The 25445-nt window shown below is 40.7% G+C and overlaps 1 protein-coding gene across 2 annotated transcripts in view; it reads left to right on the plus strand.

Moving 5' to 3' along the window:
- The first annotated feature begins 5945 nt into the window (after window positions 1-5945).
- LOC147437276 (uncharacterized) overlaps window positions 5946-25445 on the plus strand; it is a 36473-nt gene continuing 16973 nt past the window's right edge. Inside the window, exons 1-7 of one of the 2 annotated variants that reach the window (XR_015184840.1) lie at window positions 5946-7639; window positions 8359-8584; window positions 9536-9622; window positions 9756-9883; window positions 9982-10078; window positions 10568-10645; window positions 10963-11182. Coding sequence is in view for 1 of the 2 variants with exons in the window: in XM_086486850.1 (XP_086342976.1) it covers window positions 7440-7639; window positions 8359-8584; window positions 9536-9622; window positions 9756-9883; window positions 9982-10078; window positions 10568-10645; window positions 10963-11182 (1036 nt within the window). In the remaining variant the exon portion in view is untranslated. The remainder of the gene's footprint in view (window positions 7640-8358; window positions 8585-9535; window positions 9623-9755; window positions 9884-9981; window positions 10079-10567; window positions 10646-10962; window positions 11183-25445) is intronic. The other variant, XM_086486850.1, reaches the window with a different exon arrangement.

The following is a 25445-nucleotide window of genomic DNA, read 5'->3' on the forward strand; positions in this document are numbered from 1 at the left end:
CATCTTCGAAGGTGTGTGAGATCTTAGGTCTGAGACCATGAGGGAATTGATGTTGTGTTTGATAAGTGTTATGCTTAGTGCTTGAAGTTTCCATCTTCATTGCACTAGCTAGTATTAAAGGAACACAAAGAATTGTATTGTAAAATGTCTCTCTTGATGGGAGAAACCATAATACAAAGCCTTTTGGAGGGGGGATTGGCTCCATGCAAATGCGGTCCTCAATTGTTGTCAATTGCTTAATCTCTCTCTCTCTCTCTCTCTCTCTCTCTCTCTCTCTCTCTCTCTCTCTCTCTCTCTCTCTCTCACACACACACACACACACACACACACAGTAATGCATGCACACTAATCACCATGCATGCTCAGAGACACAAATTCCACAATTTGATCACCTATTTAGGACATATTCAAACCAAATCCTTTAAGGAAGGCTTGTGGCAAGGCACAAGACATTGAAAGTGGCAATCCATTTCTTTTTTTTTCTTTTTTTTTTGGGGGGGGGGGATATTTCATGAAAGGTGAGCTTCGTGGTTTCAATGGTAGATTTTTTCAAGCTCTCTCTCTCTCTCTCTCTCTCTCTCTCTCTCTCTCTCTCTCTCTCTCTCTCTCTCACACACACACACACACACACACACACACACACACACACACACACACACACACACAAAAAATAGAAAGAGCCTAGAGATGGTGGCAAGGTAGGAGATGGAAAAAGTGGGGTGGATGGGGTGTAGAGAGATACTAGTGTAGAGGGGTACCGCCACATTATTTGCTTGGTTGGCATAAGGCCCTTTTTTCAAATGAGTGAGGAGGCTACCCCACATTGTCGACTTCACAGATGTTCGATTAGTGGAACCATCTTACGATCAAGTGAAGACTAGAAAATTGGTCGTGTTGTATGTGTCACATTTCAGACCCGATAGTTTTTCAACCATGCCTCTTTTTGAAGGTGATTATGGGCTATGTCCAATAGGAGTGGGTCCAAGAAGCTTTGGAGTGTTTTCAACTGATGCAAAGCGAGGACATTGCTCCAAATGCAATCACCTATGCTTTCGTCTTGAAGGCATGTGGTACTACACAAGACACTACTATGCGAAACAAAATTCACAATGATATTGTTAGTCAGAGGGTACTGGAAAAAATAGACAAAATTACCAAAATACCCCTCTAATTTGCAGAAATACCCAAAATACTCTTGTACCTATTTTGGTTGGACTCTTCAAGGTTTGATTCCTTTTTTACAATTGAGATCCATTTTTGAGTGCTTAGTATGTCATTTGTCACAAATTACCTAGCAAAAAAAGGTAAATTATGTCTAAAAATAATGAAGCAACTCATCTCCAAAGCGTACATAACTAAGTCAAATTCTTGTTTTAGCATCTTCTTTCATAGACAATCAGTCTTCTTTTGAGAAGCTATTGTAAGGAAAATTACCAAAATACCCCTCTAATTTGTGGAAATTTTCAAAATATTCCTCAAATGTCAAAAATTCCCAAAATACACTTGTATCTATTTTGGTTGGAGTCTTCAAGATTTTAATCCTTTTTGACAATTGAGATCTATTTTTGAGTGTTTATCATGTAATTTTTCACAAATTACCTCTTAAAAAATGGCAATTATGTCTAAAAATAATCAAGCAATTCATCTCCAAAGCCTACATGAACTAGTTTTATGTCAAATTCTAGTTTTAGCATCTTCTTTGATAGAAAATTAGTCTTCTTATGAGAAGCTACAATTTTTTTTTATTTGGAGAAATTTACTCTCACAACCAGGGGTATTTTGGGGTGTTTTGAAATTTGAGGGGTATTTTGGGAATTTCCATAAATTAGAGGGGTATTTTGGTAATTTTTCCAAAAAAATATGTCCTTGGCGAGGCCTTGGTTGACATGTATGCCAAACATAGTGTACTTCAGAACTCACAAAAATTGCTTGAGGAGCTTCTTACATAAAATGTTAACTCTTGGAACACACTAATTACAGGATATACGAAATAGAGGTTAGGGCCAGGAAGATGTGGTGTACTTTAGAAAACACAAATAATTCTTGAGAAGCTACATGTCCGAAATGTTAAGTCTTAGAATGCACTGATTGTGGAATTTGCCAAATAGGGGAGCGGCTAAGAAGCTTTGGACTATATGTAGCTGATTCGAAGCGACTGCATCTCTCTAGATGTAATCACCTATGTGTGCATCTTGAAGGCATGTGGCAACTTGGAAGATGCTGAGATGGGAAAAAGGACTCATAATCATATTGTTAGTGAGGGGTTGTTGAAAAAAAACGTTATGCTTAGCATTGTCTTGGTCGACATGTATGCCAAATGTGGTAGGGCTAGAAAGCCTTGGGCTATTTTCAGCAGATGCAAAGTGAGGGCATCGCTTTATATACAATCACCTATGCTCTCATCTTGAAGGCATGTGGGACTATGCAAGATACTGATATGGGCAACAAAATTCAAGATGATATTGTTAGTCAAGAGCTGTTGAAATAAGTAGTTGTGCTTGGCATTACCTTGGTCAACATGTATGCCAAATATGGTGTAATTCAGAACGCACAAAAAGTGCTCGAGGAGCTCCTTGTTTGGAATGTCAAAGACATGCGGAATAGGGGAAGGGCCAGGAAGATGTAGTGTACTTCAAAAAGCACAAAGAGTTCTTGAGGAGCTTCCTATCGAAAATGTTAAGTCTTAGAATGCATGAATTGCGGGATATGCTGAACTAGGGTGGGGCCATGAAGCCCTTTATTTTTAGTTGCTGTGAAGTAAGTGTATCTCTCTGTATGAATTCGCCTAATAGTATGCTTGTATCTTGAAGGCATGTGGAAACTTGGAAGACACTAAGATGGGCAAAAGAACACACAATGATATTGTTAGTCAAGGGTTTTCAAAAAAAACATTATGCTTGGCATTGCCTTGGTTGACATGTATGCCAAATGTCGCAGGGCCAGAAAGCCATGGGATATTTTCAACAGATGCAAAGTGAGGGCATCGCTCCATATGCAATCACCTATGCTTTCATCTTCAAGGCATTTGGCACTATGCAAGATGCTAATATGGGCAACAAAATTCACGATGATATTGTTAGTTAGGGGCTTTTGATATAAATAGTTTTGCTCGACATTCCTCGATCAACATGTATGCCAAATATGGTGTACTTCAGAAAGCACAAAAAGTGCTCGTGTAGCTTCTTGTATAGAATGTAGACTCTTGGAACGAATTGTTTGCAAGATGTGTAGAACATGGGCATGGCTAGGAAGCTCCAGGATGTTTTCAATAGGTGCAAAGTGAGGGCATCTCTTTGGATGAAATCAGGGTCTTGAAGGCTAGCTTACATCTTGATTGCATGTGGCATTTTGCAAGATGCTTATGGGCAAAAACTTTCATGAGATCCTTACTCAAAAGTTGTTAGCAATGCTTTGCAATGAAAAATAAATAAATTTGGAATGTTTTGAGATGCAAAGAGAGGATAGCTTGTGGAGAAAACAGAAGTGGAGAGAGAAGTATCATGCACAACATGTATGCCACTTGTGTTTCTCTAGACTATTAGAGTCTCCTTCCTCTCACACTCTTATGCATAGATATCACAATGTTTCCCTATTGATGCCGTTTATCGATGACATTGGGGAAGCATGAGTAAATTCATGTTGATGTTGGCAATAGCTCCATAGGCAAGGGACCATGATTTGTGAAAGAAGGTAACCTAGAGCGGGGCATCCATGTTTGATGCAAAGATGACCATGGTGAAGCCCACCTAATTTCAGCCATGGACCACATGATTGAATCAGACAATGCTTGCATTTGTCTCTTTTACGCAACACTTTTCCCAATTTTGCCGATAGCCTCACATGCCCATTTTAAGTTTATTATACATTATTCTACATGAGTAAAACAACAATGGTAACGGTAAATAGTCTGCATTGAAAAGCTCATGCTGCACAAAGCTTGGAAGCCAACATCGAGACTGTTTTGATAAAGCATTAGCAATGGTAGTCATCTACCTTGCCTACAAGAGCAAACAACAGGAAATGTTTACGAAAAGCCTCAACATTATCTACATGAGGACAAAGATCAGGATGAATATGATCGACATGAGAGAAGTATGAAAGGCAAAGAGACTCTGTCAAACAGGATAAAATTTGATATAGAAGGGCTTGTAGCCATGCGATGCAGTGGACAAATGACTTGCAAAGAGCACAATAGTTGCAAGGATATATATAATAGATATGAAGGCAGTGACAATGATGATGAATGCAGAGATGGAAGCAAGAGGGATTGAGATGATGGAAATCCTAGCTCTTCAAAACAACATCAACCACAAAAACTAAAGTTTGTTTAATGTTTACTAAAGTTCTTAACGAGCTTTGTATTCAAAATATAGTCTCTCAGAACATGTTGATTATAGGAACTACCTAATATTTATGTGACAAGGACTTGAATACGAGATTAAATAGACAAATATAATGGTTGTGGCACGGATTTGATGATCAAATTATCAAAGTGAAATTGAGGTTCACTATCTTGTTTTTGAATACCATGACTATGTGGTAGGAAATAGACTATGCGGTAGGGCATGGCTTCCATTTTTTATAAATTTTGGAAAGATATGGTGCCAACTCTCCACCATACTTTTGTATGGCACTCATGTAGACCGTGCACTATTTATTTTTTTAATAATGTAAAATTTTCATGGTATGCAAAGTTTAACCACTGTTCCACTTTTGTTTATAGTTCATCAAAGGCAAGCTTTTTGAAATGCGTACTTGTGTAAGTGGAACCACTAAAGTAAGGTGAGTGCTCTATCTTTATGTATACATTGCACTAGTGTTTTACACAAAAAGAAAAAGAGTATTTGATTGTAATGTAACAATTGCAATCTGATTTACACATTAAAAAATATGTTTCTGAAAAATGTAATATGTTCATCTTGACATACTATTTGTTGAAAAATTCTCAGATAGTATTTTACTATATCTTGGGAAAATAATTTGTCACAAGAAGGCCAACCAAGCAAGCCTTGTCACTATCTCACATGGGGTCATCCGGGGGGATCTATGGTCCAAATTTGGGGGCAACAATCGGCTTTGATCTCAGTCGTCAATGTAATATGTTCATCTTGACATACTATTTGTTGAAAAATTCTCAGATAGTATTTTACTATATCTTGGGAAAATAATTTGTCACAAGAAGGCCAACCAAGCAAGCCTTGTCACTATCTCACATGGGGTCATCCGGGGGGATCTATGGTCCAAATTTGGGAGCAACGATCGGCTTTGATCTCAGTCGTCAGATCGTCCGGTAAACTAGGGGTGAACTAGGGACACAAATGGTGCCTCAAGTACACCCTGATTTCACTTGTCTCGTGGGGTGAGGGTCGAACGTGAGACCTCTCGATTGCCACACGAAAGCCTTATCGTCACGCTAACACACAGTGGCACATCCCGCCTTTAGTTCACCCTAGTTCACTCGATGATCTCAATATAGTGACTGGGTCAAGCAAAGCCAGTTTTGTATTGGAACTTGGAAATTGGAAGAGAGTCGAGACCAGACCTGAAAGATCTTATAGCTGAGAAGTAGTGAACTCAAGATGAGCTCCCGGGGGCGGGGGAGTGTGCATGGTGGTGATAGTGATGGTGATGCTGGTGGCGTACGAGAGCGCGCGAGAGAGAGAGAGGGGAAATGTGTGTGCTGCGGGTCCACCTCTGTATACAAGATCATGCCACTTAATGGAAATCACACCTTTGGCATGTTCTGAGGAGCCCCACAACATCACCCTAAGCAGCAAGGACACGGCCATATGACAACTTTTGGGAGTGTCACATGACATGTCCACCTTTCTTTATGGTTTCTATAGAGCTTATCATTATTCCTGCCTTGTAGTTGTAAGTTAGTTGGAAAAAGGCCCTCTTATTCTACTTGCTTAAGGGCCCTAAAAGCTACAGTAGCAAGTACAATTCAGATCATACAGAACAGGATTTTGGGTGCTTTGGAGCTTAAAGCCCACTTGGGTTGCCTTACAGAACAAGATTTTGGGTTTTCCTACAAGGCAAGAAACTGGGTGTTTTGAGGCTTAAAACCAACTGGGTTGTCATACAAGACAAGGTTTTGGGCTTTTCTGGGGCGTGGACTGTCATACAGAGCCAGATTTTGGGTCTTCTTACAATCAAGAAATTGGTTGTTTTGAGGCTAAAAGCCACTTGGGTTGTCATACAGAACAAGTTTCTACGTGCTTTGGGGCTTAACGCCACTTGGGTTGCCATACAGAACAGGATTTTGGGTTTTCTTACAAGCAAGAAATTGGGCGTTTTGAGGCTAAAACCCAATTGGGTTGTCATAAAAAACAAGGTTTTGGGAGTTTTGGGGCTTAAAGCCACTTGGTTTGTCATGCACAAGAAGATTTTGGGTTTTCGTGCAAATAATTTTTTTTGGTGTTTTTAGGCTAAAAGCCACTTGGATTGTCATACACAAGAAGATTGTGGGTCTTTTTGGGTACTAAAGCCACAGTAAAAAAGTACAAATTACAAGGAGATGTTGGGCTGTCATTTGGGGGCATTGGGTTGGTAGTACTGGTTATTTTCTAGCCTGCAAATTTCAACATATGCTAAAGGGAGGTTTCTAGTGATAAGCCCACATCACCCAATACCTCTTTAAGAACAGGTCTTGAGCTCAAGACTCGTGAATCGTGAATCGCTCTTTGAATTGTTCCTACGACATTAAAACTTCTCCTATTCTTCTCCATATTACAGAAAAAATGAGTTTGAGAGGCTTTAATTTCTACCTCTCTGTAATTCTCTTTGGTCCTGTTGATACTTTTGCCACTACTAAAAAAGCCAAAAGCAATTTGAATTGACATTTTCAGGTTCTAGCTTCTTTCTCACTGTGTAAGTTTGCTTGTTTCTCTAGTACTTTCTTGTCTGTTTTGATTCCTTCTCCTCTTGAGAATCTCCCCACCTTTTTCGCTGTTTGGAGTCTCAAAGCTTTCTAATGATTGATTTTTTTTTTCATTTTTTTTTGGGTTGAGCCTTCACATGCTCTGAACTTCACAAAAATTATTTACAAATTGGCTTTTTGGCTGAGCTGATGGGTCTTTTTCTCTGGATTCCAATCAATGGAACACAGACATACTTATGGACATACAATCACAAGGGGGATGCCTCTCTCCAGGCTTTTTCCTTGAAAATCTCTATCACTTGAGCAAGTAGACAAAACATACACACACATGTACACCAACAATCACAGCAAGGGGGATGCCTCTCTTGGTTGAGTGTTTGAATTAGAACAATCGCTCTAGACCAAAAGAGTGTTAGTGAGTTTCGACAAGCTATCGGTCTCTCTGGCAACAATAAAGCCTTCTGAATATCCATTCCTACTCTTTGATCACTTTACAATATCTAGTGGGCACTCTAATTGTTTTCTTGGCTTTGTGCATTTCTTCTTCAATCAATCTATGTCACACCAAGTAATGGGCAGTTCCACTTACCTCAGAAAATTAGCAGGCTTCTTAGCGTTTCTCTGCTTCCTAAGCATTTCTGCCTTCTCAAGCGCCTCGCCTCAGCACATATACAAACATGGACAAAGGAAGAGCTTGTCTGAGTCTTGGTCAGGGAGGTTCCTGCAAGAGATGGTTCCTCTTCATAATACATCAAGGTAATCATCACATTCTACTCAAGTCACTCTCTAAATCTTGTAAGCACCTTGAATCAAATAATGATGAGGAGCCACATTTAACCAGATTCTCAAGCTGAGTGCTAATTTTGAGTTTTGCATTAGCACCCAACTAGATTGTATTTCAGTTGAAGTGTTTCGAAGTGCCATTATTTGGATGATGAAGCCAATGCCATACATCACAAGAAGTTTTGGGCAAATTCTCACAATAATTCCCACATTGTTACTTAACTCAACATCATGAGCTTCTGTGAGGGAGGCACCGCATGCCTAGCTAGGTACGATTGGGGGCAGGGACCGCCGGCCCGGTGGGGGGGGCCGGTGGTCCCCTGCCCCCAATCGTACCTAGCTAGGTATGCGGTGCCTCTCGAGCAAAAGCTCATGATGTTATTCATTGTATGAAAAACACTGGAAAAGACTCCGTTTTCCTACATGAGAAAATTTCTAAATCTTCTTGTGCATGAAAGCCCGAGTTTGCAGTGATATGAATGAAGCACAAGTAGGCAAATTTACTGGTCAATATAGGGATGCCTCTTTGAGTTTTCTGATTGCCAACTCTTTGGAAATGTGGTGTGATTCATGGCCAACATATGCATGTAGGTGTTCATGATAAGAACCATACTGTGTAGCAGTGTTCTTTGTATGAAGAAGTATGCATGCAGCCCTACACCTGCTTGATCTAATGATTATAAAGACCACAGGAAGCTGCCAGACACGCTGGTCCATCGCATTACAAATCACAAAAACAACGTGCACTCGCCAAAGAGCATTGCCCCGGCTCCCTCTTCGGTTCCCCATTTTGAGCATGCACCGGAACCAGCCCCAAAGTGCTCAACACCTCCAAGCCCCGCTCTTGTGCTGCAAGAATTCCTCTTTCCTCTTGGAGGCGCTCCATTCAACAGTTGCCATGCCTCTACCATTGTGGAGGTATGCATGTCTTTTAAATTCCACACATGAAGAGTGAATTCTTCTACATTGTGAATGGTATTATTTGAAGAGCTTTTGACTGCTATTTTCTGAGTAAACATACCGGCCATGCTTCATCTAGCTATCAATTTAGGTTTCAAAAAACAAACATTATATTGTTGTTACATGTAGCATTTTTGAAAGAATCTGGTATGGTATCCTCTTGGGGTCTAAACCATATTTTTTCTACACTTCCATACTTGTATCGGTTTCCAATATTGTTTGTTCATAGCGACACTTTGTACGTCTTTGTGAATAATAATCTACTCTATATTTGCATCCACACTCTCTAGCATAGCAAATTAACAATCGGTTGCATCATGTTAAAATGGATCGTATGTTAGTGGTGCATTCAAGATTGAAAAGAACGAGAACTGTCAGCTATAGTTCTGTAATGTCTGGTGTAATGTAGTCATTGATTAAGACAAATGCTATTGTGGAATCAAAAGATGATCATATGTTGTGGTGTGATTGCATGACTGACAATAATTCATTTATGGCAATGCTCTTGTGCAGGGCTTAGTTGCAACTAAGCCTTGGGTTTGTAACTATACATCTGCAAACTTATGTCCTTGACATCTTTCCTCTTGTTTCTTGCATTATTATGTATGAATATATGGTCTCCTATCCATCTCCTCCCAACAAGACAAATCCTGTACATACACACATAGTGCAAAGAGCCTCTACGGAGAAGAAACACTAAGTGAAAGGTAATAGTGCATACACATTTCCTACACTATTAGTAATTACCCTTGGTTAGTTTGAAAGATTTTTCATTTTTCTAAAATGGTAAGAGACCTACTAGTCAGACATTTTTGCCTGATGGCGTTTTGTGACGCCATCAGCATCCGCAATTAATGCAGATCTCTTATTTTTCCTTTCAGTTTGCAGTGACATATAAGATGTTTGCAGGTAGAATCAGGTGTATTTCTTGCAGCATACTTTGGGGGCAGCCATGAAGGTGCACCAGATGTGAAAATATGGATACAGATTTATAAGGTTCTATCATCAGCTGTCCTACATTTATGATCATGAGAAATTAATTAAGGTTGTCTTCATTTTGTATGAGGTCCCTATTTATTTCTATTATGCCATTGACAAGGTCTCATTTCTCTTGGAAATTTGTATGAAGGATGGCGTATGGTCGTATCCTGATGCTGTTGATGAGGAGCCCGGTATTCCTATGTGGAATCCGGTTCTTTTCCGAATGCCAAACAACGATATACTCCTTTTTTACAAGATTGGACCTGAAGTTCAAAAGTGAGCAAAATTTTTTCCCATATTTGCTACCAATTCTATTGAGCTAAATTTGTTCCCTTTTTTGCCTTTGTTTGACAACTTGTGTGGTGATTCCTTAGGTGGAGTGGTTTCATGAAGCGGTCCAAAGACGGTGGGAGAAGCTGGTCGAGCAGAGAGCAATTGCCACCAGGAATTTTGGGTCCATCAAAGAACAAGGTGTGACTCTTATTTTTGATGAGCTCACTCACATGCTATATGTTACATGTCACCGGCCTCTTCCTAGGCACTCTTCAAATTCCGGACAAAGCCCATCACCTATTACGCAAGAAGTTTTGGACAAATTCTCACAATAATTCCCACATTGTGACTTACTTGAACATGATGAGCTTCTATGAGGGAGGCACTGCATACCTAGCTAGGTATGCAGTGCCTCTCGAGCAGAAGCTCATGATGTTATGCATTGTATGAAAAACATTGAAAAAGACTCTGTTTTCCTACATGAGAAAATTTCTAATTCTTCTTGTGAATTACACAAAAGCAGACAAATGGTGGGTTTACAAGCAGTGTTTGCCTCTTCACTATGTTTATTTGATTTCCTCATTTCCATCCTTCTTACTAGTCGCCATCTCCCATCCTGTGCATATACATCTCTTCTAGGCTATATGATCAAGGCGGCTTTATAATGCACACTGCGTTGTCTTGCAGCCCTTACTGATGGAGAATGGGCAGCTGGTTTGCGGATCATCGGTGGAGAGCTACATGTCATGGGGAGCCTGGGCAGAGGTATTATAACATAATTCTGTCAGTGAAGATGATCATCATAAAAAGGGCGTCCGTCATCTTGACATCTTCGAATGTGCAATGTTGCTGTTCCACATTCTCTGATATCAAGAACCAAAGCTCATTGACCTTGCTTTGCAAAAAATTATCGGAATGAGAGTGTCGTCAACACAGCGCCCTTTGCTCATATCTGCAAGGGACTGGGTTAAATCCCACAGTGTGCGAAAAAGCCGAAAGGGGATCATGATTAGAAGAATATAGAGCTTTATAATTTGCTATTGTTTGTTTTGTCACCATGCCTTGTGTGCTTTGCATTGCAGGTGACGAATGATGAAGGCGAGACATGGGTTAAGCATGGACCCATTTACTCGAGAGAGATAGCGATGGGGGTCATTCAGCCCGTTGCCTACAAGACAAACAGCAACAGCATTCGCTTCCTGCTCAGATCGATGTTCGGGAAGGTGTGCTTGGCGGAGTCGTTCGATGGTGGATTCACATGGACTTCTGTTCGTCGCACAGATCTCCCAAATCCAAATAGCGGTAAGCGCGTGTTCCTCTCTCTCTCTCTCTCTCTCTCTCTCTCTCTCACCCTCTTCACTATATGGCACGGCTCTAGCTCAAAGAGGATCTAGGGCTCAAAGTTGCGGGCACGAGACGACTTTAATCTCAACCGTCAGATCATGCAGTGAACTAGAGGTGAACTAAGGGCGAGTAAACTAGGGTGTGTTCATGTGTCATGCCAACATGGGCAACGACACACGTTAGCGTGGTGGTAGGGCATTCGTGTGGCAATCCAAATGTCCCCAGTTTGACCCACACCCCGCGACGTGGGTGAACTAGGGGTGAACTACGAGTGAACTCGGGGCGCCATTGTTGCCCCGAGTTCACCCTTAGTTCACCCCCTAGTTCATCGAGTCAACGAACTGTTGAGATTGCATTGCTATTTTTGCTTCTCTTTCCCACCATAGATCGCCCCTGGCCAGAGCCGTGCTATATAGTGACGATGCTCACCCACTCTCCGACTCTTCCGTCGTCGTCATCATCAACAGAGTTGATCCTTGAAAGGCACCAGTTTTCAAAATTTTATGCTTTTTTTAAACATCTTATTGTATTTTTGGATTGCATAAAGAGTCCTTAGTGAAGCTTTGGATTTTTGGTGCAATTGTGGACCATTGGATAAAGCTTACATATTAGTGGTGTCACATGGCAAAAAACTTCTTTTTGGCTTTCTAAAAGAAGTCTTAGAGGAATGCCTAGTTAGGCATACTTTCAATGTTTTCAGTGATGATTAAAACTTGCCTTAAATGTTATTTCAGTTTTGATTTTGAGTGAAATTGATATGGAAAGGAAGTCCTTGTCCTCATATCCCATACTAACCTAATCATGACACTTAAGTATTTTAACAAGTGAAAGAATCACGGTGGCATTCTAAAATAATTAGAACGTGATAAAATCATTAGGTTGAGTTTAAGTAGAATCAATGTTCAAGAAAGGATTGCCTCAGCTTAGCCTTGAGCCGATTGAAAATGGAGACTATCTGGTTGCAAACCATGGTAAAGAGAAGAAAAGCTGGTGAAATATGTGAGAAAATAGTTCAAAAATCTTGCAAATTTTAAATTTATGCTAGTATTTTTGGTTCGCTTCTTTGTGGAAAGGAAACTCAATTGTCAGCCGCTTAATAAAAGAGACTTTCATGAATATTGACTAGAATTAAGTTGTAAGAATGTAAGAAAAGTCAAGCCATGTGAAGCTAGGCTGTGAAATGAAATGTGAAATTAAGAAACACTCATTAATATATGTGTGTGTGTATGTGTCCATAGAATTATGCAAGTCTCCATCATGCACTATGCACTGAAAACAATGAAAGTCTCCCTAACCCAACACAACACTAAAAGTCTCCCTAACCCAACACAACACTAAGGTTTCTTTTACAAAACAAAAATAGAGTAAAGTCAAACAAAAGGTGTACCTCTTTGGGACATGTCATGTTATTGGGACCTTTATCTTATATTTCAATAATCCCATGTGGGCATGCCGCATAATGGATAGAGCACATGGCTTTTTAGAGGGAGGTCATGGATTTAAGTTGGAGGGATGCGAAATGACCCTAATTTAGGAATCTACTTGATTTTACTTTTAGGCCCAAATTTACAAAGTTTCTTGAATTTACAAAGGTATATTGAACGGCCCACATGCTCTGAATCTTACACCCCATTTAAAATATGCCACGTAGGTCCATTAAGTGGTCTTATATTTTGTTTATTGGGCTACAGAAGGCCATAGGAGAAGGTTGAGAAAGTGAGCATCTTTTGAGTCGTTGATACAAAGGTCTTTGATGGTGGACAAGTGTCCTCTTTGATTGAAAAGAAAGGTTTTAACAATATTATATCTTTCTTTTATAATGTAAATGTTCTTTCCATCATCGCTTGAATTTCCTTGCTTTTTTTCTTTGTTTAGTTTGTAAATGGGTCCCTTCATATGTAAAATTGTAAATTTTTTCACAAAAAATTATAAATAGTTCTTAAATGAAAGAATTTTTTCACAACTAAGATCTTTTTTTTAACTTTTGGCTTTAATATGCAAATGCAACTTAGTTACTTTAATGTAACATGTATCATCATTAGGGATTAGGTTTAAACATTCCTAATATTGATAAAATGAATTTCAAATGAGAAACTCATATATACATGTCCCATGTAACACTAAGAGAATTCTACAAGAGGAAAAATGTCATTAGTAGTTGTGCCAAGAGGTCTCATTAAGGAGAATATAGATAAATCCCTTGGGCCCTAAGAGAAAGAGAAAAGGAAAGGGAGCCAGACTTTTGCTTTTGCTTGTTAATTAATAGTTTGATAAGTTAAGTTGGTGGGGTTGATTTTGAGCGAGTTTTTTAACAATAGTTCTCAAAGATAAGCAAGTGAAAAGGGGGAAAGAAAAGGGGGGGAGGGGAGAGAGGGAGAAGATAATTGCCGCACAGGCCAATATGCAGCACTAGCTTTATTTTTTTATATGGTGGCCTTTGTGTGCATTGCACGGAGTTGCCCGTGATACATTGGCTTAGTTCAAAATTATCCTTTGTTTGCACGACATCTTGAGAATGATCTTTGAGGTCTGCAAATAAATAATGAGCCACAATTTTAGAGGTAGGTGAAATAGATCGATTACAAGGGGGGAAATTCGATTTAATGAAATTGCATAGAGATATAGGTATAAAGGAAAAAATTGGGAGATGCTCTTGCCTTGAGGGAAGGGAAAGGTGAGTTGGAGACAAAAGTGAAAGCTACGTACTTAGGTAACCTATGTTGGGCAATCTAGTTCTCCAAGTGGGGTTTTTAAGCTAAAACTAGGAAGATAGCTTATCAAGGAGAAAAGGGCAAGGGGAAAAACCAGCTGTTGAGTGAGCAAAGAGGAAAGAGGAAAATGTGGCAACTATTGGGAGAAGCGGATCGAGGAGACTCCAACTATTGCACGAGCTTAGAATGGTGACTTGCAACAAATACTATAGTGAACTTTTTTTAACAAAATTGAAAGACCCTTGCACACACAGCAAGGAGCTCCTCAAGCTCGACTCAAAATGTGAGAACGCCATCTTGGAATTGCCTCTTCAAAGATTCCATGTAATGGAAACAAAGTGGAGACAAGCGGGAGGAGATGAGTGTCAATCTGAGACGTGAGCTGGAGCGAAGTACAATTTTTTTAAAGAGTGAGGTGCACCCTTTATGCACAAACAATCTGCATCCCAGTTGGCTAGGGCAAATGACATAATGTGGCCAGAGAATTGCAAGAGTTCAAACATTGCTTTGATTTCATATCATTGATCTTCCTTGACTAGAAGAACATGGGATGTAAGAGAATATGTGAAGATTTTTGGTAGTAGAAGTATAGTGGAACGAGTAGGAAGATATTATTAATTTTAACTTAAATTTTCACACAAAAATACCTAAACCGATAATTCCTTTGGAAATTTTTCTATAATTCAATGATCAATGTCATTTTATCATACTTAGTTGTTATTTAAATGTTGATATTAACTCTAAAATCCCAACCTATATTGAAATAATCACATTGGTTTCTTTACATAGTTCACTATAACATTTATCTCAAAAAACAACAAACTAAATTTCCAAGTTTGACTAAATTTGATCAATAAGTAACTTCTTCATATTTACCACTAAGACAACTTAACCTATTAGTTACCTTTTGTCATATATCTATTACTCCCTTTATAATGTAACCTCTCTAAAACCTTTCAAAATATTTGTTGTGAAAAAATAAATCTTACCAGCACAACTTTGAGCTACTTTTGTATTACATTTCCTTAGCAGGCCACCGTGATTCTTCACCTTGTTTTGGACTACATAAATAATCCTTAGTAAGGGGAGCATTGGATAAAGCTTGTGGATTAGTGCCACATGGTAAGCTAATGATAATAAACCTTTTTTTTAAAATTTCTTTTAGACCCTTGTGAGAGGGTGTCGACATTTGTGCACCTCTCTCTTTAAAGAGGGACATTGAGTATTGTGTCAAACACAATCTTTTTTCTCTTCTTTCATTTTTTAAAAAGAAATTTTACAATGCTTTCAAGTTTTTTTTTCAGTCCTTATTTTTGTTGCTTTTGAAATATATTTTAATCTAAACAATTATTGTTACACTTTTTTCAAAAAACATAGTATTTTATCATGATACTATGGCATGTGTGTGTGTTCTTGGCATGAGCCCTTATGTAACCAACCCCTCTCAGCTATAAGAGGGCAATCGACTAATAGAAGGCAAGCTACGTTTGGAGCAGTCTCTCTCTCTCTCTCTCTCTCTCTCTCTCTCTCTCTCTCTCTCTCTCTCTCTCTCTCTCTCTCTCTCTCTCTCTTGCTCGCTCTCATGTCCCTGTGACGGGCACGTCACATTGGTGGAGTTGACGGACATTTCTTGATTTTCTTGGTTAGTTTTCCTAGGACTTCTTGGGCGTGCTACCTCTCAGATCACCATGGTGTTTGCTTACGATAGAAGATAGCAGCTATGGCCTTTCCGTTTGATTCCTACTAGCACGGGAAGAGGATTTTACCACAAGAACGATTGGCCAAGCTTCCCCCATTTCTTTGCAGGAAGACATAGAACCTTGCCATAGCAGAAACTGGAACAGAAACGCAGATAGCTTGTGGAACAGAAACTTGACGAGGCTAGGCATGTTGTGAGTGCATTGGAAAATGAGCCTCTTCAGCTGTCCAATAATACAACATCCTTGGCCATTGAGGCTGACGAAGTGCATTGTTCCAATCATGTGATCTCCGCTTTACAAATAGAATATGCTCACTAACTGTTTTCAGTCTTTGCTCGTTATGATTGTGGCAGTAAAAAAGCTCATCGGCTATGAATCTTTACAAGATCATCAGCAAAGCTCATTTATTGCATCCCTCACACCCCAGAAACTTTCAAATCCTTAGTGTGCTTGGATTTTCACGATTGCTTCATAAAGATTCCTTTTATTCATGATCATGATGTCGCAGTTCAAGGCGCGAATCAATCCAATGGCAACAACGATTTCATGAAGTACGACACGACTCCAAGCATGCCAGAGGTTGATCAGTTTGTTTGTTTGGTCAAGCATGTAGTTGGTTTTCAATAAGCAAAACACACTCACACCAAACTCTGATAGGGAATGAAGTTGTGCATCGAGTCGCGTCTTTGTCGTTATGCCGCAGTTCAGTCGTTCCTCATGTAGCCATATGCATTGGGATAGGGACCTAGTGCATTGCCTATATCGAGATGTTTCTCAACCCAATCAAATCGAGTCCAAGTCCAAGTCGTGTCAGCTCATATTGTAAGTCCTTCCCCCCAGATGAGGCGTTGGAAGCGACAGTCCCCGAGTCAAATTTGTGTCCTTAGATCAGTCCAGTCCCTCAGTAAAAAAGATATGCATCTTTTTTTTCTTCTAAGGGGGGAGGTGTGGCGTGTGTGTGTGTGTGTTCTTGGCGTGAGCCCTTATGTAACCAACCCCTCTCAGCTATAAGAAGGGCTTTTTTTTTAATAGAAAAACTCACAATTGTGAGTGAATTATATTGAACAGCCCAAAAAATTACAAGGTCTTTTCATGCTCTTGTTAAGTCATGACATCATCCAGGGACCATACTTACATCGGCTATGAGGGCAGCCACCCCTACCAACCCGCCCCCTCATCCTTGATACACAAGGTCCATAATCTTGTCATTTTGAGATCTTTTATTTAGCGATGGCCAAGATTTGCCCCCATCCTAGGCATTCCATCTGCTGACAACAAGGCGTAAGTAGTCCTAGAACAATCCTCCGAGTGTTGCTTGCGCCCGAGTGTCCATATTAGCACTTTGCTTTCTTGTATAATTTCTACGAAGCTTGCCACCTCAAAACCTCCTTCAAACACACGGCGGTTCCTTGCCTGCCATACATTATGTAAGAAGAAGTATCTGACAATGTGAGTGCTGACAAGGAGTGCAGGACTACTTGAATTCTTACCTCCAAGGAATAGGTTAGTCTTAAAAAAACTAATTTTCCATGTTCTTTGGACCCACTTGCATATGTTCCCTACGAGGCCTTTGATAGTTGGGCAATCCATGAATAGGTGGGCCAGATCTTCACTAGCCAACAACCTGCACCCCAAGCATCGATCTGACCCAATCCCTCTCTTTTGAATCTTCACCCCCGTCGGTAGAGAACCCCACATAACCTTCCAGAAGAAAACCTTCATGTGCTGCGGAACCTTTGGCTTCCATATGTTCTCCATTACATGCTCCCCCCTTGCCTCCGGCCATTGCTTTTTTCATAGCTTGTTAAGAGGGCTAGACCAATTCTTCTTTTGCATCATTATCTGATAAATGATTTTAGTATGGGGTTTCCATAAGAGACTACTTCCGGGCCAGCTCCAGGCATTCCAGCCCAGCTCCAAATCACAGATTGGCATCACTAGATTGTCAAGCTCTTTCATCACTTTGTGGACAAGCAGGACCTCCAAGCTATTAAGTTCGTACTAGGTAACCATAAGGTCAATGGTTTTCCAACTCTTGTTTCCATTGTCCCGGAAGTGCCCAAGTCGCTTCAGAACCTTATTATTCAGCTTCCTCGCTGTCTCAATCCAATAGGGAGTTTGTGGCGGATCTATAACTTTGGAAATCCAGGGGGACCAATTTAGAATGGAGTTCTTGAAGTATCTGGCTTCTTCCCCCCACTTTAAGACTCCTGCTACTCTATTGCATTTTCTTACCAATTCTCCTGAGCTGCCCCCCAGTCTTATGGTAAACCACGCCGGGGCTAGCAGTTTGTCATGAACCTCCACCCCTCTCCACTTTCCACCCTTCAAGCCAAGTTTAGCAGCTTCTATCATATATCTGATCATGACAACCCAAACTTGATCCTGTTTAGCGAAGGAAACGACAAATTTGGTGCAACAAGCTTCTGCATGGGCCACAGGGTTGAGAACTTCGAGGCCTCCTTGATTCCCCGGCCGAGCAACTGATTCCCAACGGGCCCATTGCCATGGCGTGGAAGATTTCATGTTATTTTTCCATAAAAACCTTTTTACTGGTTTTAAGAACTCATACCAGTGACACTTAGCCATCTTGAGAAGCGGGCTAGTGAAGGCAATATAAGAAATCATAAAGGCATTCATCGCTTTTATCCAACTTGGGAATGGGAGAAGAGCATACTTCCACCTACTCATTTTTTTTTTGATTTTTTCAAGCACCCACTCAAATATTTGCTTGTGAGTGACGTCCACCCCCAAGGGGGCTCCCAGATGTCTAAAGATATTCCCTTTTGTGACAATCTCCCCCAACGAGACAGAAGGGTCAAATGAGTCATTTTCCGATAAGAGATCAGCCTTGACTTCTCTATATTACACTGGGACCCCGAAGCTACTGAGAATATTTGTACAATCTCCATAGCTTTTCTGATGACCTGCGGGCACGCCTTCAAGAAGAGGAGAGAATCCTCTGCAAAAAGTTTCACTAGGAGTTGGCTATTCCCTGGTGAGGCAAGGCCTTGCAACTCCCCTCGTTCCGCACTAGCTTCGAGCGTCGTAATTAGAGGATGTGATCCTATGGCAAAAAGTAGGGGGGCCAGAGGGCATCCCTACTTAATAGACCTTTTGATTTCAAAAGAGCCCACAATTCTATCGTTAAATAGGAGCTCTGACTGGTTTACAGTCCCCATTACACGTACCGGCCGACATAGGCGAGGCCCAAATCCCAGAGCTTCCATGAAGGCTTCTATATATGTCCATGTTATTCTGTCATAAGCCTTGTCCAGGTCCAACTGCAGCAGAATGCACTCCTGCTTTGTGATAGTTGCGTATTCAATGCCCACCATTGCTGCCAAGATGTTATCGTAAATGGACCTTCCTTTGATGAACCCATGTTGATGGGGTAAGATGATCTTGGTTAGTAAGGGGTCTAGTCTGAGGGCTACTGCTTTAGCTATAATTTTGTAGGCCACTGACATCATCATTATAGGGCACGAATGCTTCAGTTGAGAACAACAAATCTATTTTGGGATGGGTTTGATAAGCCCTCTCTTAACACTTATCTCCAACGACCCTTCGACCATGGCTTTATTGGCCAATCTTGTGATTGGGGCCTTGAGATCATCCCAAAATTCTCTATAGAATTCCACCGTCATCCCGTCCCAACCAGGGGACTTTTCCTTGCCAAGAGCTTGCAATGCTAGTGAACATTCGTCTTCAGAGAATGCTTGTTCCAAGCTATTAGCTTCCGAATGGGGAATTTCCTTCTTGACACTCTGAAGTAAGGTCCCTCTAGCTTCTTCCACTTCTTGGGATTGGGTCTCTGGCCGTCCAATGATTTGACTAAGATAGCTCAACATCAGACCAGTCATTTCATCCTGGTTATGGACTGCTGTCCCTTTCTCATCATGGAGCGAGCGGACGTGGTCCCGGCTCTTCTTGATTTTTAAAGCCCTAAAAAATTGAACTTGATTGGAGGCTTCAGGTTGAAGAAAAGTATCCCTACAGAGAAGCCTTGCCTTTTTGATATCTTCTAAGTGCTTATTAGCAAGGATAGATTTGGCTTCGAGCCATCGTTTGTGCTTGTTGGCGGATACACCGCGACGGACGTCAGCACAGTAAGAACTCACCTAACATATAATGTCAACTGAGGACGGAGCTCGACCCGCAAGCGCGTGGAAGCAAGCAAAGGGTGTCAACCTCTACTCGACCGACTAATGACTACTTCCTACAGAGATATCAAATCTACATGCCATCGGTTCTGTGAATGTGAGAGTCGCCTATGATGCTACCGCAAGCCAAAATCCCATTAGATGTTCTCGAAACGTTACGAAAATTGAGGGATATCCTATCAACACCAATAGGCCACTCTCCCTAAGGTGCGTGACCCAAAACCCTACCCAAAAACACCCGGTGCAGAATCATGTAGGATGTCTGATAGGTTTTTGCAGGTCGACGTTTCCGAAAACTAAGATGCCTAATGCATAGGTCTACTCGCTCTGATCGTGTGGATATGTTGAAATGCAAAAACTGACAATGTTTACTCACCGAATCTCCAAAAGTAGCTCGCAGGTGAATCTGCCAAAACACAGACGAACGCGCGTGATATAAGCATCAACGCGTAGCTCTCCTCGTGGGCAACACGCTGCTGCTCTCCGTTTGCGATTCCGACCACCATAGCTCTTGTAGCGCGCACACACACACTCTCACTCTCTCGCAGTCTCCCAGTCGACACAGAAGATAAGATTATTAGAAGTCCCCTTTACAATGCTTTAGGTTTTGGTTTATATACTAAGCCTTAGAAAACCTAATGTCCGGCCAAAATGACCTGATTTGTCCCTAGGCTTCTATAGAGCTTACTTACAACACCGTGAGCTGGCTTTGCTCATCCAACAAGCATCTGCGGCTAAAATACAATTGGCCGACTTAAAATATGAAGTTCCTATAAACATTACAAAAGTGGCCGTAATGGCTCAAAATGATAATAATGGGATATTTGATGATGTCCATGAGCTTGTATCTTCACATTACAGCATCCATCTTCATCTTCATCACTTCAACAGCATCTTCATATGGAATCTTTAGAGAATCTTTGAGGAATCTTCATGGAATCTTTGTGGAAGCGTTGTTGAAAGGTTGGCCTATCAACACTCTCCCGCTCCGAATTCTTGTCGTCCTCAACAAGACCCTATGTCTGCAGTGGTCTTGACGAGTACTTCATGTTTTGGTGTTGGTTGAACCTTTTGTTGTTGCAGTTGCTTCTACTAGATGCTTTGTATGTTGTAGAGGTACCTTTTTCTTGTACATGTAGTGTAGTTGAAGCCATAGCTCTCCCCCTCCGATTGGTTGTTGTATCGTGAATAAGTCAAGTGAGGTTTGTTGTTGCAGCAAGTCTTTATCTTGGCAGCTCTGTATTGTTTGTTCTTTGGGTGTCATCATGCACGTGTACCTGTAAACTTGAAGCCTTTTTGAATTTTTTTTGGGCCGCTCCCCTTTGATTTTCTAGTTGATGATCATGTAGTTGTTTGGGGATGCCGTTGGTCTTCTTTTCTGTGTTTATATAAAAAACAAAATGTGGCGTATATTACAAAATAAGGTCTTGGATACTTGGATAGGACTAAAGGAAAAAACCCAGTAGGAAAAAATGCCTTTAGTCACAATTAAATGTGAGGCTATATGTACTTATGTTTTGATGTAACTGAGTTTTGTTGAGTTAAAGTACTTATAGCCGTATGGCTACTACTATTGATTGGAGATACATTGGATAAGTGTTAGTAGCTTGACGTCACAGTCGTTGTTGTTGAGCAAATGCTTATGAAACCTGTTACCGCTTCGTCATCGTCATTTTGTTGTGTAAGTGCATGGGTGGAACACAAATCGTGTCAAATGCAAATGTCCAATGATAGGACATTATATATGCTTGCAAAGATAGATGCATGGGAAACAATATATTGTGCGAGAAGAGATTGAATGGGTGCTTCCCGGAGTGAACGTAGCTATAGAAGCAAAAATATATTTGACTTCAAGAGCTGCCATTACTCACAAGAAGGGTTGTTGACACTCGAGGTTTTTTCACTCTTTGTGTACATGTGCGTGAGTGTTTTGTGGATTACTCCGCCTCTCCACCAAATAAAATTGTTAGACCTTGACTCTTCTGCTCACCTATCCAGCATGAGCAACTCAATTTTACGATATGCTCAACTCTTCCAGCTTGAGCTATAATCTAAATATCTAGACTCATAGACCACAAAAAATATTAAGACATGAAGCTTGGGTCTGACGCTTGCTCATTTAGTGGCTCAGCTGCCCGACTCTTGACTCTTATGCCATGATTTTTATGGCGACTTGACTTACTCTCCCAAGAATAGGTTTTGAAATTCAAAACTCCCATCCTCGAAGAGAGGATTTGTAAAGGACCATACTGGCAATATTGGTTTCTTTTGCCATATCTGGGTGACCTTGGTTGTCAAAATTTCTTTTTTTTGTTGTTGGTCCCTTGGTTGAGAAGATTGGCTCGCTCCATTCTCTGTAACACTTTGTCCATCATGTCTTGACATTTCTTGAGAGCTAGAGATGACTTCAATCTTCTTCGGTATGTGTTGTTCTTTTGGCATCCATTTGTATCTGCATCGTGTGACTAGTGTGTCTTTGCAGATATCCTTTGCCTTGGCTGTGACATTGTCCTTGATTTTGCCTTCCGTGAAATTGCGATTATTTTCAAGCTGAAGTCGTCTGATTGAAGAATGTTTACCTGGCATCTTTGGTAGCCAGATTCTCCGATTTCCTTGATAGTAACCTTGTGGTTGAAGAATTGTAGATGGCACTTCCCATGATGTTTTTGATGTCGTATTGAGATGTACAAGAGTGCCATTTTTGGGATTATTTACCAATGAAGTCCTATGTTGGTATGAAGGCCAACTGGATTTGAAATTTCCTACGTACCTTTGGCGATCCTTGTTGGTTGGTCTCCTTTGGCGATATAAATATGAGCTTTGTTGCTTTTGGGGACGCTTTTTGAAACCTTTATCTACCACATAAGCCGAGGTCTGTGGTTTTGGTAACCAAAGTTTCTTTTGACCCTCATAATAGCCTTGTTCTGCTAAGCTGTAGTGGGAGGCTATCCATCCAATGTGTTTACCTTTCGTCAATTGGCTAGGATCATTTACCCATATTGGGTCCTTGACCTTTATTTCTTCAGCTTTAATGTAGACCCTTGAAAACCTTTGGCGGCGGTGATCTCGCAGTGTAGGGTATTTTGGTTGAAAGATTTTCTTTGGAGTCTGCCTTTCATGTGGAAGCATGTGGTCAGTTGATATAGAAGCTTCGTCTTGAACTTTTCTAGGTTGGATTGAAGACTCTGATTTAAGGGGCTGCTTCTGTTGGTAGGACATTTGTGGGCTCATTTTGGCTTTGCCTTTGTCGGCAGCCGATAATCTTGGAGCGGTAGTAGGCTGGCTTTCTCAAGAGCTAGTCGTGATGACCATCATTGAAGATTTCAGAAGCTCTCTGTCACTATTTACTTCTTCTAGCACTTGAAGGTCATTCAATGGTGACTTTTCTTCTTGGAAATCTTTTGAAGCTTGTGTAGCAGGATGTCGAGGTTGACTCTCTTCTTTTGATGCAATGGTCGCCGTGGCCTTTGGTTCCCATTGTTCCATGAGTTTTGGTAGAGTCTCTTCTTGAAAATATTCATTCATATCCTGCATTGCTTGTCCTTGGTAGTCAATTTTGGAGTCGGTCATTTCCCTTTCTTCTATGGGTTCTAAAACTTTATCTACATCTTCATTTAGCTTCTTTTGCTCTTTGATTTCTTCAATCATCCTTGTAGAGTCTACAGTAGAGGAATTCTCTTGTAGAATTTCAGCTTCATCCATTGATTCAACTTGCATGTCTTTGTCTCGTGAGGTGACACTAAGTTTTGTTGTTGCCTCTGCCACCTCTTCTTGGGTTTGCTTACCCTCTTCAGAATCTTGGCTTCTTTTGCTCTCGAACCTTGAACTACGAGCTTCATCTTCATCACCTTGTGGATGCTTTGACTTGTCCACACTAAGGTTCTTTAATGGTATCAATTTTCCGTTTCCCATCTTGAGCTTTGTACAGAAAAATATTTGGAGGATATGCGTAGAGTTCTGTAAGTTGATCCTTGTACAACATTTCTATCTCATTGTCGATGTATTTTTTGTGCCTCATGTAAATTGATCCCAGACAGTCTTCCATGAAATCTGGATGTGGGTGTAGTACATTCTTCACTGTTTCAACTTCCACATATTGAGATGTCCGAGTTTCCTCTGTATCTTTCTTTTTCTTGATGTACAAATTCCGATTGACATCCTCATAGCATGGTAGTCCTTTGTAGTGGCCAATCAGATAGATCCAAATTTGCTCTCTTGTAATTTCTATGGATGTACTTGAGGCTTCATCTCAGCTGGTCTGATTCCTTTGAGATGCCATTTCTTTCGTCTTAACTCCCTTGTTGGACATGTTCAGTGATACCTCTAATTTCTTGCCTCAATGCTAATAAAAATTATTAGCACCCTTGTGTCGGTCTTTTTCGCTTGAGGTCCTTCAGCTTTTGTGGATGCCTTAATCTCTGAGTTTTCTGAACTGGGCTTTGCTTGCACTGCTTGAACTTCTTAGCTCCCTTGCTTGCCAAGGCTGATACTGACTTGTCTGGCTGCTTGCTTTGCCTAGAGATTTTTAGCATGCCTCAATCTATTGGAAGCATTGTGATAAGTTATGCAACTTACCACTATACTGCAACGACTGTGCCCTTCGTAGTGATTCTTGAGTCGAGCTAACATGTGTTCACTTTAGCACACAATCTGCAAAATTCTATTTAGCTGGCAAACTTTTTCACAATGAATGCAAAAATTCTTGATGTGCCTTTGATGGCCACACTTGTTCCGTGGGCTCGGAAGTGACTTTCAAGTTCGCTTTTAGCTGAACTAAACTTAAGCTAGCACAAGAGAATTATGTACAAGTTGCAGTGATTTGCTAGCAAAAAATCTTGTGTTAAAGTTCTCCAAAACTTGCGATTGTTGTTGCAAAATCAAGAGTTCTTGTGTATGGTCTTACTGCTACCAGATTTGTGTATGGACGCTCAAATTTTACACTAGGCCGTAGTTAACTTTTACACCTTCCCGCGGGTGACCAATGGTTTTCGCAAAAGATAATTTCAATATGCTAACTTAGCAGTCTTTAATGGTCAATTAGAAGGCCTAGAGACCAAATCTAGTTTCAAATTTCAGCTTCCCGATGATGAAAATCTCACATGCACTCGTCTCCACTCTAGGTCGATTTGAGCGGTCTGTTCCAGAGCCTGGGTTGACTCTAACCGATGACCTTGCTTATGGCTCACTAGCCCCTCTCTTAGGGAAAAGTCAAAACTATGTTCAAAGCAGTGACTGTTTTCTCACAATTCTTTCGAACTGTCAGTTCTAGACACACGTGATGTCCGGACGCATTTTGAGGCCTTAAACGATGTTTTTTTCAAAGTTGACCTAAATGGTTGCCAAAGTCATACATTTAGTTCAAGTTTTGCTCTAAGATCTGTAGTGTCGCTCTCAGGCTACGTTTTGATATAAAAACTTTTCCAATCCAAGACCGTTTGTGAAAGTTATGGCCAAAATAGTGAAATGCAGTTTAGAATGATCATAATGAGTCCAAATTCAATTTTAAAAGAAGATTTGGGATCTCTGTGCCACTGTGAACACCCTGTATGGTCAAAATTACAGTTGGATCCTAAAACTGGCCTAGAGACATCCTACGCCCAAAAAAAAATTTACTCAGAATGAAGCAAGATTTGGTTCAAAGGTTCCC

The sequence above is a fragment of the Adiantum capillus-veneris genome, chromosome 17 (assembly GCF_014529385.1).
Source record: "Adiantum capillus-veneris isolate H3 chromosome 17, ASM1452938v2, whole genome shotgun sequence".
Lineage (NCBI taxonomy): Eukaryota > Viridiplantae > Streptophyta > Polypodiopsida > Polypodiales > Pteridaceae > Adiantum > Adiantum capillus-veneris.